This window comes from Lucilia cuprina, chromosome 5, assembly GCF_022045245.1.
Source record: "Lucilia cuprina isolate Lc7/37 chromosome 5, ASM2204524v1, whole genome shotgun sequence".
NCBI classification, from domain to species: Eukaryota; Metazoa; Arthropoda; class Insecta; order Diptera; family Calliphoridae; genus Lucilia; species Lucilia cuprina.
In genome coordinates this window covers 13,031,637-13,047,916 of record NC_060953.1, presented here as the reverse complement: position 1 = coordinate 13,047,916, position 16,280 = coordinate 13,031,637, and the positions used below count along the sequence as shown (strand labels likewise).

The window sequence follows — 16,280 nt, the reverse complement described above, 5'->3', positions numbered from 1 at the left end:
TAGTCTATAGTCTAGTCTAGTCTATAGTCTAGTCTAGTCTATAGTCTAGTCTATAGTCTAGTCTATAGCCTAGTCTATAGTCTAGTCTATAGTCTAGTCTATAGTCTAATCTATAGTCTGGTCTATAGTCTAGTCTATAGTCAAGTCTATAGTCTAGTCTATAGTCTGGTCAATAGTCTAGCCTATAGTCTAGTCTATAGTCTAGTCTATAGTATAGTCTATAGTATAGTCTATAGTCTAGCCTATAGTCTAGTCTATAGTATAGTCTATAGTATAGTCTATAGTATAGTCTATAGTCTAGTCTATAGCCTAGTATACAGTTTAGACTAGAGTCTAGTTTATAGTCTGGTCGTAGTCTAGTATATAATCTGTAGTCTAACCACCGAAATCTACTTATTTTTACAAAGAAAACATTTCTTTTGTTATTTTCTAATAAACTGTGCCCCCCTCCTCCTTAATTGTTTTCCTCTGTAAATATTAGTTAAACGTCATAAAATGACAATTAAACAAAACTTTAAATGTAAATGTATGTTTTTATTAAAAAAAATAATAATTAGTAAATAATTTTTAAGTTTAATTTGCAATAAATATAGTTTTAAGTTAAATGTAATACGTAAATAAATTTTAATGAAAAAAAATAGCTTGTGTTTTTTTTTATATTTTCCAAAAAAAAGAAAACTAAAAAATGGATTTATAGATTCTAGTAAGGATCATCGCTCTTATATCGTTGGGATCAACTTTTAGTTGTTCTACCCATCGACGGTTCCATTGTTTCAAGCGATGGAATGGTGTTATATTCACCCCTATCGCCTATAGAAGTGATAATATTGTTCCCATATAAAAATTTTAATTTTGCTCAAATAAAATTGCTATCGTGAACTTGTTGTGAACAATTCATTACCGATAGTTGATTTTGTATGGAACAGCTGTTCAATGTTTACAAAATTCCATCAACAAATTTCACAACAGCGGAATTTTTTCACTACAAAAATGTTAGTGAACGAAAGAAGTGAAAAAGGAATATATGCGTTTCGCGTGAAATAATGATTGGCGATAGGGGTGATGGCTTTTGAACGCTTTTATTGTCTTCGGACAATTAGAAAATATGTTGACTCCTTAATAAATTTAAACCATTTTTGTGACATTTAGTTAGAATACTGTCATTTATCTGGAAGTTAGTGTTAAGATTAGGTAGACGTTAGTACATTGGTTTTCAAGGCTTCAATGTAAATCCCCAGGCAGTTCAGACGTATTTTGCAGAAATATAATGCAGTTGCTCTAATGTTCCGCACGATCATGATCTATCTAGCAACAATGTCAAACACTACCCGATAAATTCTGTTCTCGATATGCGATCCATTAGGTCTATCGTACAAACTTATATTTTGAGAAAATTTTATAAATTGTTAACTGGTCTTGCTTCAGAAAACAAATTTATAAAATATTGACAAAAAACTGAAGTTTGTTCGGACCTTTTGATACTAATAAAATCGTCACACCAATGAGTCAGCTGAAACAACTACAACCAAATGGTTAATTATAATTGGGACCACAAGCGATAAACACAAAGCGATAATTTAATACCAGTTTTATTAGGGTTCTATCGAACAATCGACTTTTTATCGAAAAAAGTTGAAGTCGACTATTTTGTTCCAAAAAATGTCTATAACTCGACTATCGTTTATGACGAAGTCGACTTTGTAAATAAAAGTCGAAAAAAGTCGAAAAGTAGAAAAAAGTCGAAAATAGTAACTTAAAGATAAAAATAGTCGAACATTTTAAAAAAAGTGGAAAAAGGTCAAAAACTATAAAATAGTCGAAAAACTCAAAAAAAGTAAAATAAATAGTTGAAAAAAGTGGAAAATTGTCAAAAAGTCGAAAGGTCGACTATTTATAAAACACTAAAAGATGAAAAGTCTAAAAGTCTAAAAGTCGAAAAAATCAACTTTTCATAAAATGCAAAAAGTTGAAAAGTCGACTTTTCGTTTCAACTATAAAACCCTATGTTTTATCACTACATTAAAGCTTTACAGCTAGGGTTTTATAAATCGACTTTTTGCCGAAAAAAGTCGAGGTCGACTATTTTGTTCCAAAAAAGTCAATAACTCGACTATCGTGTGTGAAAAAAGTCGAAAAGTCGACTTTGGAAATAAAAGTCGAAAAAGTCAAAAACTCGAAAATAGTAGAAAAATGTAAAAAGTAGTCGAAAATTTTCGACTATTTATAAAATACTTAAAGTCGAAAAGTCTAACAGTCGACTTTTAATTAAATGAAAAAAGTCAAAAGATCGACATTTCATAAAACACAAAAGGTCGAAAAGTCGACTTTTAACTAAATGCAAAAAGTCGACATTTGCCACACGTCAAAATTTCATTCAAATGTGTATATGTGTTAGTAATTTATACGAGAAATCATGCAATCAGAAGAAGCCTAAACAACACATATACAGATTTTGATCAAAATTTTAACGTGTTGCCATACAGCTTAAAACTACAAAATTTTCTTTGTTCAAACGTAAAAATATTTCGCTTGTCGCTAACAGTCATAATTGTAATTACCCTCTAAACCACTACTAGCTTGATACTAAACAAAACACTAAAAATAATAACAGCAGTAACAACAACAACAACACACACACAATTTTTTTTTACATTATTATTACTACAAGTTTTTGTTCGTGTTATTGTTTGTTTTATTCTTCATATTCTTTTTGTATTTTATTCCATTTATTTTTCTAGCGCATGCCGTTTCTTATTCACATTATTCTTTAGAATTCCCATTGAGGTTATTTAGAAATTTGTAGAAATACTTCAAGTTTGTTGTTGAAAATTTAAGACTATACTTCACAGGATCATTTCTGTAGTCAGTCTTCTTTATTTTTCATTGCAAAATGAAAAATTTCGTACCCGCGATGAGGATGTATATCGTTTTATCTGTAGCGTGAGGTTTTGAATTTTGTCCTTTGTTTTCTAGTCTTTTCGGGGACTAGTTGGGATAAGATTTCTTCGATGATCGCTCGGTTAACACGGATAAAACGACTTCTGAGTGGTGTTTTTAATAAATAAATTTCAATAATTGTCAATTTTTTTTTGAAAACATAAAAAGCAGTGTTCTTCACACAGTCATCCGTTTTTTTTTCTCACGATAATAGCCACTTTTGTCTTGTCCACACTTATTGGAGATTGTTGCTTTCAGATAGATGGATGCAGCTGAAACAACTACACTGTGGTTTAAAAATTCAAAATCATTGAACTGATGAAAGGAATACCTTGTATTTCTTTGTTGTTATAATTGGTTAGCTTTAACTCTTTCAATCAGACTTTAGACATGACCATAGACTCGACTAAGACTACAGACTAAACTATAGACTGGACTATTATATAGACATGACTATGAACTAGACTAGCCGATAGACGACTTTAGACTAGACTGTAAACTAGATAATAGGCTAGACTATAAACTAGACTGAATACTACATTATAGACTAGACTATGGACTGGACTACAGACTAGAGTATAGATTAGACTAAATACTATCTACCAGATTATAGACTATATACTAGACTTTACAGATCCAAGTGAGGGAAAGGGAAATTCTTATTTTTAATATCATTTTTAAAAATATGAATTACAAAGACTTGTTTTTAAATTTATTTTATAGTAAGTAGCTTTATTTGTACATAAACTTCATGCAGCATTACTTCTTGTGAGATTGGTTTAACAGATTCAAACTATCTCCCATATACTTGATTTGTTAACATATCTTGTTTTCTTGACCATCTTTGCAATGTTCTCACCGAGGGAAGAGGAAAATGTTTTTTTCTTAATAACATATAAGCCTTAGCACTTGTTGAATACAAAATCATTGACTGGTTAATAACTTCTTCGGAAAAGTTTTGCCTTTTATCGCCATTCTTAAGTTTTTTTATTTGATCTTTTGTAAACATACGTTTTAGTGAATTTTCCAGATTTACATTTGCATAACTTAAGCTTTGAACTTGACGAGTTAATTTTTTTTATTATGATTGTCGATTTATTTTGTAAAATTTTCAGTTCATCATTCTCCTTGCATAAAACATCTCTAGAATGGAGTTTAAATAAATATTTGCGAGTTTTAATTTTAAATTTACATACATGTTCATTTCCAAAGTTTTTATGTACTCCTGCAGGTTGTCTTCCTTAATAGTAGTTGTCATTGGTGTGATTTCCTCGTCGCCTAATTCAATTTCAGTTTTAATTGCAATATCCTCGCAAGCTTCTGTTTTAATGGGAATTGTATTAACATTTCCATTTGGAATTACATTAACATTTATATTTGGAATCTTAGTTGTAGTATCGCAAGGCTCTATGGTGGGAACAGCGCCTGGTTTTAATTTAGGTGTACGTCGCTGGCTATATCCTATTCATATTTTTCGAAATTATACCTATCTATCTTTCAGAAAATAAATAAACGTTAACTTACCCAATTCAAATTTTAAATTTCTTTCAAAATCTTCTTTTTTAAAATGTAAAGCACAAATTTTTTCCTTCTGAACATTTATGGGTCTTACACGATTACAAAACTTTATCCAAGAATCTCTTTGTGTCACATCTTTTGGAAAATTGTAAAATGACACAGCTTCATATGCAACACATACAACAAAAAAGTGTAAATATTTAATTCAAGACAGATATAGTAATTGAAATTGTTTCTAACAATTTTCTTACTTGTTTTTATACTATTACTTTGCTTGCATTTACCCACAGCACACTTCATATTGTTTTTTCTGCTTAACGTTTTTTTAGTTTATCTTTATGTGGAATCTTTGTTGCATTTACTTAACTTTTTTTAAATATTTTATTTGATAATTTTACTTTTTATAAAAATTAAACAGTTTTTGTTTACATTTAACAAGAACTTTTAATTTCTTATAAAACTGTCAAACTGATTTTAGTGTTGTCAACACACACATAAATACATATCGTTCATTTACTACAAGACCAGCGTAAAGCAAAATTGATGGTAGTCTGTAGGGTTTTATAAATCGACTTTCGAATAATAGAACAATCGACTTTTTGTCGAAAAAAGTCGAAGTCGACCATTTTGTTCCAAAAAAGTCGATAACTCGACTATCGTCTGTGAAAAAAATCGAAAAGTCGACTTTGTGAAAATAAAGTGGAAAAGTAGAAAAAAGTCGAAAAGTTGGAAAAATTCGAAAAAAAATCAAAAATAGTCAAAAAAAGTAGAAAAGTCGAAAAGACGCAAAAAGTCGAAAAGAGTGGAAAAAAGTTGAAAAGTCGGAAGAAGTCGAAAAAGATCGAAGAAAGTCAAAAAGTCGAAAATAATCGAAAAGTCGAAAAAAGTCAAAAAGTCGACTATATATATAAAATACATATTGTCAAAAAGTTGATAAATGGACTTTTCATATAATGCAAAAAGTCGGAAAGCCGGCCTTTAACTAAATGCAAAAAGTCGAAAAGTCGACTCTTAACTAAATGCAAAAAGTCGTAAAGTCGACTTTTGTTTCAACTATAGAACTCTAGTAGTCTATAATCTAGTTTAGTCTTTTATCTAGTTTATAGACTAGACTCTAGTCTATAGTCTAGTTTATATCCTAGTCTATAGACTAGACTCTAGTCTATAGTCTAGTCTATAGCCTAGTCTATAGTCCAGTCTATAGTCCAGTCTAAAGTCTAGTCTATAGTATAGTCTATGGTCTAGTCAATAGTCTCGTCTAAAGTCTAGTCTATAGTCTAGTCTTTAGTCTAGTCTATAGTCTAGTCTATAGTCTAGTCTATAGTCTAGTCTATAGTCTAGTCTATAGTCTAGTCTATAGTCTAGTCAATAGTCTAGTCTATAGTCTAGTCTATAGTCTAGTCTATAGTCTATAGTCTAGTCTATAGTCTAGTCTATTGTCTAGTCTATAGTCTAGTCTATAGTCTAGTCTATAGTCTAGTCTATAGTCTAGTCTATAGTCTAGTCTATAGTCTAGTCTATAGTATCGTCTATAGTCTAGTCTATAGTCTAGTCTATAGTCTGGTCTATAGTCTAGTCTATAGTATCGTCTATAGTCCAGTCTATAGTCTAGTCTATAGTCTAGTCTATAGTCTAGTCTATAGTCTAGTCTATAGTCTAGTCTATAGTCTAGTCTATAGTCTAGTCTATAGTCTAGTCTATAGTCTAGTCTATAGTCTAGTCTATAGTCTAGTCTATAGTCTAGTCTATAGTCTGGTCTATTTTCTGGTCTATAGTTTAGTCTATAGTCTAGTCTCTAGTCTAGTCTATAGTGTAGTCTATAGTCTAGTCTATAGTCTAGTATATAGTCTATAGTATAGTCTACTCTATAGTCTAGTATATAGTCTATAGTATAGTCTACTCTATAGTCTAGTTATAGTTCTCTCTATAGTCTAGTCTATAGTCTGGTCTATTATCTAATCTATAGTATAGTTTATAGTCTAATCAATAGTCTAATCTATAATCTAGTATGTAATATAGTCTACAGTCTAGTCTGAGCTTAATTCTATAGTTTAGGCTAGTCCTCAATATGACACTTTCTAGCGTTTTTTTTTTTTTGGCATGTTTTGACAGCAGAGAGTAAAAACAAAATTGACACCACTGATAAAATCAAACAGCTGATACAGGTAAAATTTTCTCTTTGTGTTTACAACCGCAGAAGAAAGAGGTGGAGAAATACACAAAAAAGAAAAATTGGAAAATTTTTTTATATTTTCCTATAGAATTAAATAATTTAATATGGAAAATAAGGCGAACAATGCAGGACCAAGTTTAAGTCAATATTTTGCTAATGATCCGCCCAGTTTCTTTGATGAGCTAGCGGGGGCACAAGAAAAACAAGGTAAGTGATGAGCAAATTAAAATTAAACCCTATATCGGTGATATATTTTAATAAGTTTCTCAGAAAATACTAGCAAACAACTAAATATACAAAAACCCTTAGCAGCTACTGTAACAAATCCCTTGCAAACTGCTATGCCAACAGCAAATCCTTCTCCTCCGGCGGCTAGTTTAAGCCAATCAAATAATTTGACTTCTAATAACTTTAGTGGTGGCTTTAAACCACCCGATTATATAGAGAATTTAGCTGAAATGGAGGAGGACTCAAAGATAAGTGATGAAGTTAGAAATTTCTGGGAACCGCCACATACAGAACCTGGAGTACCTCCTCTATTAACTATGCCGGGCATACAAACAGCTAAAGATTTGGTAAGGTGTAATAATTATATTTTAGAAAACATTTAATTAATTTTCTTAAATTCCAGCCTGATTTAATAGCTGTAGCTGTAGCCAAACATTTGGGTGAAGGCGAACTAGCGCAGCGTAAAATTTTGGCCGTCGACAATGTTACACAGGATGAAAGAGGCTTGCGTTCTCTTATAGTAGCTGGCTGCTATAGAGCAGCCGTAAATCTTACCGGAAGACTTTTAACTATTTATGGTCAAGGCTTTGGACGTGCTGGTCAGCCAGCCAAACATTCACCACATTCCTTACAACTATGGTTTACCCGTTTGGCTTTACTTGCTAAACTGGGTGAATTTGAATTGCTGCAGCAGGAAGCCGAACCTTTTGAGCAACTCAATAAACCAGATGTCTACTATGAGGTTTGTTTTGTTTTTCTATCAGAGAAGTCATCTTTTAATAATTCTGTTTTTCAGTTCTATCCTGAAATGTATCCTGGTAAAACCGGTTCTATAGCCTGTTTTTCATTTCGTCTTTTACTGGCAGAAATGCCCATTTATTTGGGTAATCCTCAATTGGCTTTGGATCGTCTTTCTGAGCTGTATGTGATTTGTAATGAAATAAAACAATTTTATGCCGACAAACAACCAAAGGAAGCTGTAGAGTTTTGGAAAAAGCGTGAACTAAGAGTACTGCATGCCATAGTTAATTGTGCTATTATAGTAAGTCCTCTAGTCTTTAGATTTTTAATAAAAATTAAACTTTAAAATAATTCTCCTTTTAGCTTAAAAAGTATAATCTTATAGACGATGTTATACGCAGCATGATAGTAGAACGTTCCGATTTAGATAAAGAAGAGCGTAGAGCTTTATTTTCCGCCTGGGGTAGAATATACCTGCAAATTGGTGATATTTTTGGGGCAGAGCAAAAGTTTGCTGAAGCTCGGCGCTTAAGAAAGATGTAAGTTTACTTTTTAAACTAATTTTCTATTATCTGACCTTTAATGACATTCTAACAGAGGTTCCCAACCCGATATACGTGACCTGGTGGATAAGGGTCTTATAACAGTGGCTAAAAATGACTTTCCCGAAGCCTATGCCACTTTCCAGAAGGCTCTTCATTTAGAAACCGGCAACACCATGATTTTAAACAATATGGGCGTTTGCCTGCTCTATGCGGGTAAACTTAAAGATGCCATTAATCTCTTCGAAAGAGCCATTAATTTAAATCCTCAAAAATCTTTAAATGAAAGTCTTTTAGTAAATCTCTCTACATTATATGAGTTAGAATCGAATAATTCGAAAAACAAAAAACTTAATTTATTGCGATTAATTAATCGTTATAAACCGGATTTGAATATAAGTTTAGAGATTTGTTTAAAATTACAAACACCCAATTAGTTACAACAACATAAAAGAAACAGCATCCTGAACATTTGATTGGAATTATAAAAATAAGACATTTTTTTAAAGAAGTATTTTAGTTTTGCCCTCCACTGTGTATACAATACCTTTTTAATGTATAGTTTATAACACAAACAATATTAAAATAATAATATTTATGGTTTCTGTTAAAATAAATAATAATTTATTAAAAACAAAAAGTGATTGCTAATGTGTTTTATGAGAATTAACGGTAAGAAGATAAATACAGAAATGTTTTAATATTAGAAATGGTTGGCAATGCTAGCAGATATAACTGTAAAATAAAAAGGTTGTTTACAATTAAGTTCGCAGTACGCTGAATTGAAGTTTAGGTTATTATTTGAGTAGCAAAATTAAAAAAATCTATTTTACACATAATATAAAAACTTTTGCATAGAAAACTGTCTAAAAATATACTGTTTTGAAAAAAATGTTCAAAATGAAAACTTTTAAATAGAAAACTATTAAACAGATACTTGCCTATAGAAAATCTTAGTTAGTTTGGAAGGAGGATGTACATAAATACATCAAATCCGCAGAAGTACACCTTGGCCTCTATCGGGCCTGTTGTGCGCTCCTTAACTAGTGCCGCAGGTGGGAATCGAACCCACCACCTTCGGTCTACCAGGCTAGAACACTAACCACTAACCTACTGGACTATTTTTCAAATTTAAACCCTTTTCCATAACATATTTTTATATAAACTATTTAAAGAAATTTATTTTCTATTGAAAACTTTTTAAAAATTACATTGTTCTTTAGAAAACAGATAAAAAGTTAAATTTTCTGCAGGAACTTTAGAAAAATCCTTAAAGAAGCAATTTTTTCTATAAAAAAGTTATTATAAAACTTTTTGAAGAAGAGATCTTTGGAGAAGACTTTATAAAACTCCTTTAAAGAAATTTTTCTATAAAACTCCTTTAAAGAAATTTTTTTATAAAACTCCTTTAAAGAAATTTTTTTATAAAACTCCTTTAAAGAAATTTTTCTATAGAAACGTTTCTTTAGAAAAATATTCAAAACTTTTTTCATAGAAAGCTTTTTTATTAAAAACTGTGTAAAAAGAAACTTTCTTTAGAGAACTTTAGAAAAGAACTTAAAGAAGAAACTTTTCTATTCAAAGTTTCAAAGAAAATACACTTATCTACAGAACTGTTTAAAGAAACATTACGTTTAATGTTTTTTTGCTTAATAAAAACAAGGATTTAGGAACTAGACAAATCATGGAGACAAGGAAAAGTACAATTGTTTTGAGCTTACTTCAGAGACATCTGCCACTAAAAACATGTTGGTCATGAAGGCGGAAAATTAAAAGTAACACTTACCTTTGACTCCTTTCCAGTTATGGCAAATTTATTTGTTTAGATATTATTCTATTTTGGATAAATGTCCGTATTTTTGGAAGAAGAATAACTTTATTCGGGAAAAAACTATAGCGGTATGTGACTCTCCTCATGTCCATGGAGCATTAATGATTCTGATTTGTTATAAAAATGGTAGACATATTAAAAATGTTCTTTTTTATTTTCACACTTAAAGTAAAGTAAATTGAAAAGAGTTTTTAATTTTCTATTTATTACAAACACTATTTTAATTAACTAATTAGAATTTTATTTAATTTCACATTAAACACAGAATTTTTTTAACGAAATATTTAATTTTTGTAAAACATACTATTCTTTCATTTCTCTTTTACTCTTGTAACCGATATAAAAAACAGAGTTGTTTACAGCAAAACTATTAAAAGGTTGGCTACACTTTTTTTAATTTTGTTATTTTGTATAAAAATAAAATAATAACAAAGAATTTAATAAGTTATTATTTATTTAATTTAATAAACAATTAACTATAATATAAAAAATTTATTAATTTTCTTCAATAATTAATAGATTTTTAATAATATTCCGCTTTTTTGCTTATAACAACCCTGATTCCATTAAATAGTAATGTCTTAAGTTATAACTACTCTGCTTTTAAAATGTAACTCTACTAGACATCATCGCCATTTTCTTTTTCGTATTCCTCGAAGAAGAAATACCACAAAACGAAATCAAACTTCGGCACGAACGGATGGAAAAAATTTTGTGTGTGAAAAATTTTTCTAATAACACGCCAAAAATTATTCACGTAAATTTTTTTTATTTTGTTGTTTTTGTTTATCACAAAACACAGCACTTGATGCCTTCGATAAATGTTAACAAGTGTTGCGCGTAATTTTACAAAAGAATTAAATAATACAATTTATAACCAAAACTAAGAAAAAAAAACACGGTGAGTTGTGCTGCCACCAAAAGAAAAAGTTGAAAAAAATACGAAGGAAATTTTTTCTTTATACCAGAAAAAAAAAAAACATTTTTTTATTGTACGACGAAGTTTATAGATTGGCTAAAGAAATAAGCACAATATAAAATGAAAAATAGTTTGGCAGTGCAATAATGTAAAAAATATTATGAAAAAGTGTTTAGTTTGTATGGATTTGTTAAAATCTATACAAAAAGTTTTTTTTTCTTCAAAAACAAATATTGACTTCCTCCTATTACGGCCAGGCCCTGTGTGTGTACACCGCCGTACTATTCTATAGAGCGAAAAAGAAAGTGTAGAGAAATTTTTGGTATAAAATTTAGTGGCGGTTTTTCTTTTCCTTATTGTGGTTTGCAATCGCTAGGAATTTGTGTTAAAGTTAAGGAGTTATTAAGAAAAATATGTTTATATTATTAACTAAACATAAAATTAATACTAGACTTTGTTGTAGCCAATAAGTTGTCTTTTAGTGCTTTCGTAAAAAAAGCGCGCCATTATGTGACGTAGACATTTAACACCTTTCACACCGTAAGGGGTCTTTAAAGACATCTATCTGTTTTTTATCTAGTTGTGGTGTAACAAATAAAACTTTGATAATCATTTTAATATCTATTATTTTTCTTATTTATTTAATTATTTTCTAATTTATTTTCTTTATTATTATTTACTGAGTACTGTTTCGTCAAAACATGTTTTGTTTTCATTTTTGTATGTTGTATTTTTGTTTTTATTATGTTTTTTTGCAGTATTTTTTTGTTCTTTCTTCACTCACTTTTGTAATGTTATTTAATTACAAAAACAAAGTATGTTTATGTTTCTCTCCCTTAAATTTTGCTCTTAATATTTGTTTTTATATGTTTACTCTTATTATGTTTTTTGCTGCTTTTGTATGTTTTTGTTTTCTCTTGAAAATTCTACTTGTTGATTATAGAGATTTTTATAGATTTCTTGCAGGTAAATTTATTTTAGTTAATAAAGTCATTGTTTTTGTTTTGTTTTTGTCCATTTTAATAGTTATTATTTAAAAAATATTGTCGTTTTAGAGAAATATATTTAAAGAACAAAGCTTTATATAGGGCACTGTAAAATGCATACGCTTTACATTAGAAAACTGTTTAGAAAAACTTTAAGTGAAATTATTATGGGATAAAAGATGATACAATAATTAATGTAGCCTGGGATAGAAGAACTTCAGAACAGTAATTACATTTGGAAGAATGTAATTGAAATATATATTAATTCCAAGGGCAAGAATTGAACTCGAACTAAATGATTTTAAAAGTTCTATAGTCCAGACTATAGACTGTTCTATAGTCCAGACTATAGACTGTTCTATAGTCCAGACTATAGACTGTTCGATAGTCCAGACTATAGACTGTTCTATAGTCCAGACTATAGACTGTTCTACAGTCCAGACTATAGACTGTTCTATAGTCCAGACTATAGACTGTTCTATAGTCCAGACTATAGGCTGTTTTATAGTCCAGACAATAAACAGTTCTATAATCCAGACAATAGACAGTTCTATAGTCCAGACTATAGACTGTTCTATAGTCCAGACTATAGACTGTTCTATAGTCCAGACTTTATAGTCCAGACTATAGACTGTTCTATAGTCCAGACTATAGACTGTTATATAGTCTAGACTATAGACTGTTTATAGTCCAGACTATAGACTGTTCTATAGTCCAGACTATAGACTGTTCTATAGTCCAGACTATAGACTGTTCTATAGTCCAGACTATAGACTGTTCTATAGTCCAGACTATAGACTGTTCTATAGTCCAGACTATAGAATGTTCTATAGTCCAGACTATACACTGTTCTATAGCCCAGACTGTAGGTTGTTCTATAGTCCAGACTATAAGCTGTTCTATAGTACAGACAATAAACATTTCTATAATCCAGACAATAGACAGTTCTATAGTCCAGACTATAGACTATTCTATAGTCCAGACTATAGACTATTCTATAGTCCAGACTATAGACTATTCTATAGTTCAGACTATAGACTATTCTATAGTCCAGCCTATAGACTATTCTATTGTCCACACAATAGACTATTCTATAGTCCAGACTATAGACTATTCTATAGTCCACACAATAGACTATTCTATAGTCCAGACGATATACTGTTTTATAATCCAGACTATAGACTAGACTATAGTCCAGCCTATAGACTATTATATTGTCCACATAATAGGCTATTCTATAGTCCTAACTTTAGACTATTCTATAGTTCTGACTATAGACTATTCAATAGTTCCGACTATATACTATTCTATAGTTCCGACTATAGACTATTCTATAGTTCCGACTATAGACTATTCTATAGTTCCGACTATAGACTATTCTATAGTCCTGACTATAGACTATTCTATAGTCCAGACTTTAGGCTGTTCTATAGTCTATACTGTATACCATTCTATGGTAAAGATATTAGACTATTCTATAGTCCAGACTGTAGATTATTCTATAGTCCAGACTGTAGACTATTCTATAGTCCAGACTAAAGGCTATTCTATAGTCTAGACTATAGACTATTTTTTAGTCCAGACTATAAACTTTTCTATAGTCTAGACTATAGACTTTTCTGTAGTCCAGACTTTAGGCTATTATATAGTCCACTTACATACATGGCTCAATCTACTTAATGGATTGATAAAGGAAATGGTGTAGTGTGGTGATAAATTTAAAAAATTTATTTACTTGTGTAGTTTTTTTCTCATTTTTAAGGTTTTAAAGTACGTACTTAATTGATTGAAAAAATCGTACAATTTATGGATAGGTATATATATTTTTTGAAATAACTGTATATGACACATTCACTTTTAGATAAATCTAAATTTAGATTTCAAATTTAGCCAAAAGTCCTCTTATGTACGCTTTGGTTATTAAAAGTATAATTTAAAAAAAATGCTCTTAACAAAAAACTGTATGATTAATAATAAAGTAATTATTGTGTTTTTTTTTTACGCATAATCACAAAACAAAAGTTGTAAATTTTATTATATTTTAATAAACTTGTTTGTAACTTTTTTAAATTTATTTAACTTGTTTTTGTTGAAAAATAAATAATAAATTGAACAAAAAAAATCTGTTTTAATAAGTTTTAATAAACAAAATAAAAAATTGTGTTTTTATTTCATTACTTTTACAAAATGTTTCTTTTATAAAATGATTTTTTAGAAAATCGTTTTTTTCTGACACTGTTGTTGTTGTTTTTTTTAACAATTTCTATAGCAAATTCAATTAAAAGAATTTTAAAAACTTATTAAACGTAGTACACCCTCCGTTAACAACGAATTCTAAAAGACATCTAAAATCGTTCGCTAGTGTATCAATGATTATAGACTTCTTTTTTTTGTTCAAAAACAACAACAACAACAGCAAAATACAAAAACAAACGTGTAAAAAGTATGAAAATGAAAACACTCAAACCTACAAGAGTATTTATTTAATTTTTCTGTTTTGTTTTTTTTTTTGTGTGTAAACGAAAAGAAACGAAATACTAAATGCTCACAAAAAGAGTGCATTTAATGCCGGAGAGTAATTTGTTTATTTATTCTTTTCAAAGATTGTTCAAACAACTAAACAGCCATTCAGGAAACAAACTTTTAAGATTCAAACAAATTTGCTAAAAAACAACTAATTTACTTTAATTATCAAAAATTACTTAAAAACTGTAACTTTTTTAAAAGTTTATCTTTCTTTCTTTCCTCCTAACTTGTTATTTATTTCTTTTTTTTTTACAAACCGTGCGGTTTTTAGTGGATGTTTTTAAGTTGCCTGCTTATTTATGACTGTGGCTCTAGCTTGCCTGTGTTCTCATTTTTATGAATATGAATTTTCGTCTTTTTTATTCTCTATTATTATGGGTTCTGCTGGTTTTTCGCAGAGGTCGTCAGTTTATTGTTTTTGTTGTTTAAATCTTCATCATCCTCATTCGGCTAGTTGTTGTTGTTCTTTTTTTTTTTAGCAGTTTTGTTAGTTTGTTTATTTTTGTTTGTTTGTATTCTTGTTAATAATTTGAGAACATCTATTTTTTTTTTTTAATTTTTATCCCTATCTCTTCTCTTTAAATAGAAAATTTTGACAGCTGTTATGTTCAATTAGTAAATATTTATAGGTAATGTTGTTTCAAAATTCAGAGAGAGTATACTTGAGTACTTGTTCATAATTTAAACTCTATGTAAACAAATTTACCTGTAAAATATGTTTTATATTCAGATCGTGTGGGAAATTTGCTGTCGTTTAACTGTTTTCGTTTTTTTACTAATTGGAAGAGAACTACCGAAATGTGTTGCTAGTTTTTAAAGAAACTAATGCTCGACAAATTCAAGTTTTTATTGGGATTTATGTATATAAGTCATATAATAAACTATTCTATAGTTCCTACACTTTACTATTCTCTAGTATACACTATATTGTATTGCATAGTACATAGTCCAGACTATAAACTATTATATTTTAGACTCTTCTATAGTCCAGACTATAGTGTAGCCTATGGTCCAGCCTATAGAGTAGTCTATAGTTCAAACTATAGAGTAGTACTATATACTATTCTATAGTCTAAACTATAGACTATAGAGTAGTCTACAGTCCAGACTATAGAGTAGTCTATAGTCCAGACTATAGAGTAGTCTATAGTCTACACTATAGAGTAGTCTATAGTCTACGCTATAGAGTAGTCTATAGTCTAGGCTATGGAGTAGTCTATAGTCGAGACTATAGAGTAGTCCAGACTATACACTATTCTATACTCCAGACTATAGACTATTCTATAGTCCAGACTATAGACTATTCTATAGTTCAGACTGTACACTATTCTATAGTATAGACTATTCTAAAGTCCAGACTATAGTATTTTCTATAGTCCAGACTATACGTTATTCTATAGTCCAGACTATAGAGTAGTCTATAGTCTAGACTATACACTATTCTATAATACAGACTATACACTATTCTAGTTTATAGATCAGACTATAGAGTAGTCTATAGACCAGACAATAGAGTAGTATATATTCCAGACTTTAGAGTATTCTATAGTCCAGACTATAGACTATTCTATAGTCCAGACTATAGAATTTTCTATAGTCTAGACTATAGACTATTATATAGTCCAGACTATAGACTATTCTATAGTCCAGATTATAGACTATTCTGTAGTCCAGACTATAGACTGTTCGATAGTCCAGATTATAGACTATTCAATAGTCCAGACTATAGACTATTCAATAGTCAGACTATAGACTATTCTATAGTCCAGACTATATACTATTCTATATACTATAGACTATTCTATAGTCTAGACTATAGACTATTCTATAGTCCAGACTATAGACTATTCAGGACTATAGAAAAGTCTATAGTCTGGAC

The 16,280-nt window shown here is 29.6% G+C and overlaps 3 protein-coding genes and 1 non-coding gene across 7 annotated transcripts in view; 2 read left to right on the top strand and 2 right to left on the bottom strand.

Annotated features, from left to right (window-relative positions):
* The first annotated feature begins 2,832 nt into the window (after nt 1-2,832).
* On the top strand, nt 2,833-3,050 carry LOC111683766. The gene has a single exon (XR_002762704.2). It is a non-coding gene; the product is annotated as a small nucleolar RNA U3 (small nucleolar RNA).
* Nucleotides 3,051-3,648: 598 nt separating this feature from the next.
* LOC111683754 lies at nt 3,649-4,904 on the bottom strand. The gene is made up of 4 exons (XM_046951624.1): nt 4,707-4,904; nt 4,462-4,617; nt 4,134-4,398; nt 3,649-4,080 (listed from the first exon to the last, which is right to left on the bottom strand). The coding sequence occupies exons 1-4, from the start codon at nt 4,753-4,755 to the stop codon at nt 3,915-3,917; spliced, it is 636 nt and encodes a 211-aa protein (XP_046807580.1). The 5' UTR covers nt 4,756-4,904; the 3' UTR covers nt 3,649-3,914.
* A 1,732-nt stretch (nt 4,905-6,636) lies between these two features.
* On the top strand, nt 6,637-8,772 carry LOC111683762 (trafficking protein particle complex subunit 12). 4 transcript variants are annotated; one of them, XM_046951621.1, is made up of 6 exons: nt 6,637-6,835; nt 6,941-7,203; nt 7,260-7,598; nt 7,653-7,898; nt 7,961-8,136; nt 8,195-8,772. In XM_046951621.1, exons 1-6 carry the CDS (start codon nt 6,733-6,735, stop codon nt 8,574-8,576), a joined length of 1,509 nt encoding a protein of 502 aa, XP_046807577.1. In that variant the 5' UTR covers nt 6,637-6,732; the 3' UTR covers nt 8,577-8,772. The 4 variants fall into 4 exon arrangements, with proteins under 4 accessions (XP_046807577.1, XP_046807576.1, XP_023301635.2 ...); XM_046951620.1 differs by having other exon boundaries at nt 6,938-7,203; XM_023445867.2 differs by having other exon boundaries at nt 6,899-7,203.
* An 89-nt stretch (nt 8,773-8,861) lies between these two features.
* Nucleotides 8,862-16,280, bottom strand: part of LOC124418469 (mRNA (2'-O-methyladenosine-N(6)-)-methyltransferase-like) — a 10,145-nt gene continuing 2,726 nt past the window's right edge. The window contains exon 3 of the mRNA XM_046951534.1: nt 8,862-8,874. Within this exon, the coding sequence (XP_046807490.1) occupies nt 8,862-8,874 (13 nt within the window). The remainder of the gene's footprint in view (nt 8,875-16,280) is intronic.

Excerpts from the sequence above, each read along its gene's own strand:
- LOC111683754 (XM_046951624.1), bottom strand. The coding sequence starts at position 4,755 with ATGAAGTGTGCTGTGGGTAAATGCAAGCAAAGTAATAGTATAAAAACA. Across the intron at positions 4,618-4,706 it reads AAGTAATAGTATAAAAACAA|CTGTGTCATTTTACAATTTT; the intron begins GTAAGAAAATTG and ends TTGCATATGAAG. Across the intron at positions 4,081-4,133 it reads AAAACTTTGGAAATGAACAT|AGATGTTTTATGCAAGGAGA; the intron begins GTATGTAAATTT and ends ACTCCATTCTAG.
- LOC111683762 (XM_023445867.2), top strand. The coding sequence starts at position 6,733 with ATGGAAAATAAGGCGAACAATGCAGGACCAAGTTTAAGTCAATATTTT. Across the intron at positions 6,836-6,898 it reads GGGGGCACAAGAAAAACAAG|AAAATACTAGCAAACAACTA; the intron begins GTAAGTGATGAG and ends TAAGTTTCTCAG. Across the intron at positions 7,599-7,652 it reads AACCAGATGTCTACTATGAG|TTCTATCCTGAAATGTATCC; the intron begins GTTTGTTTTGTT and ends TCTGTTTTTCAG.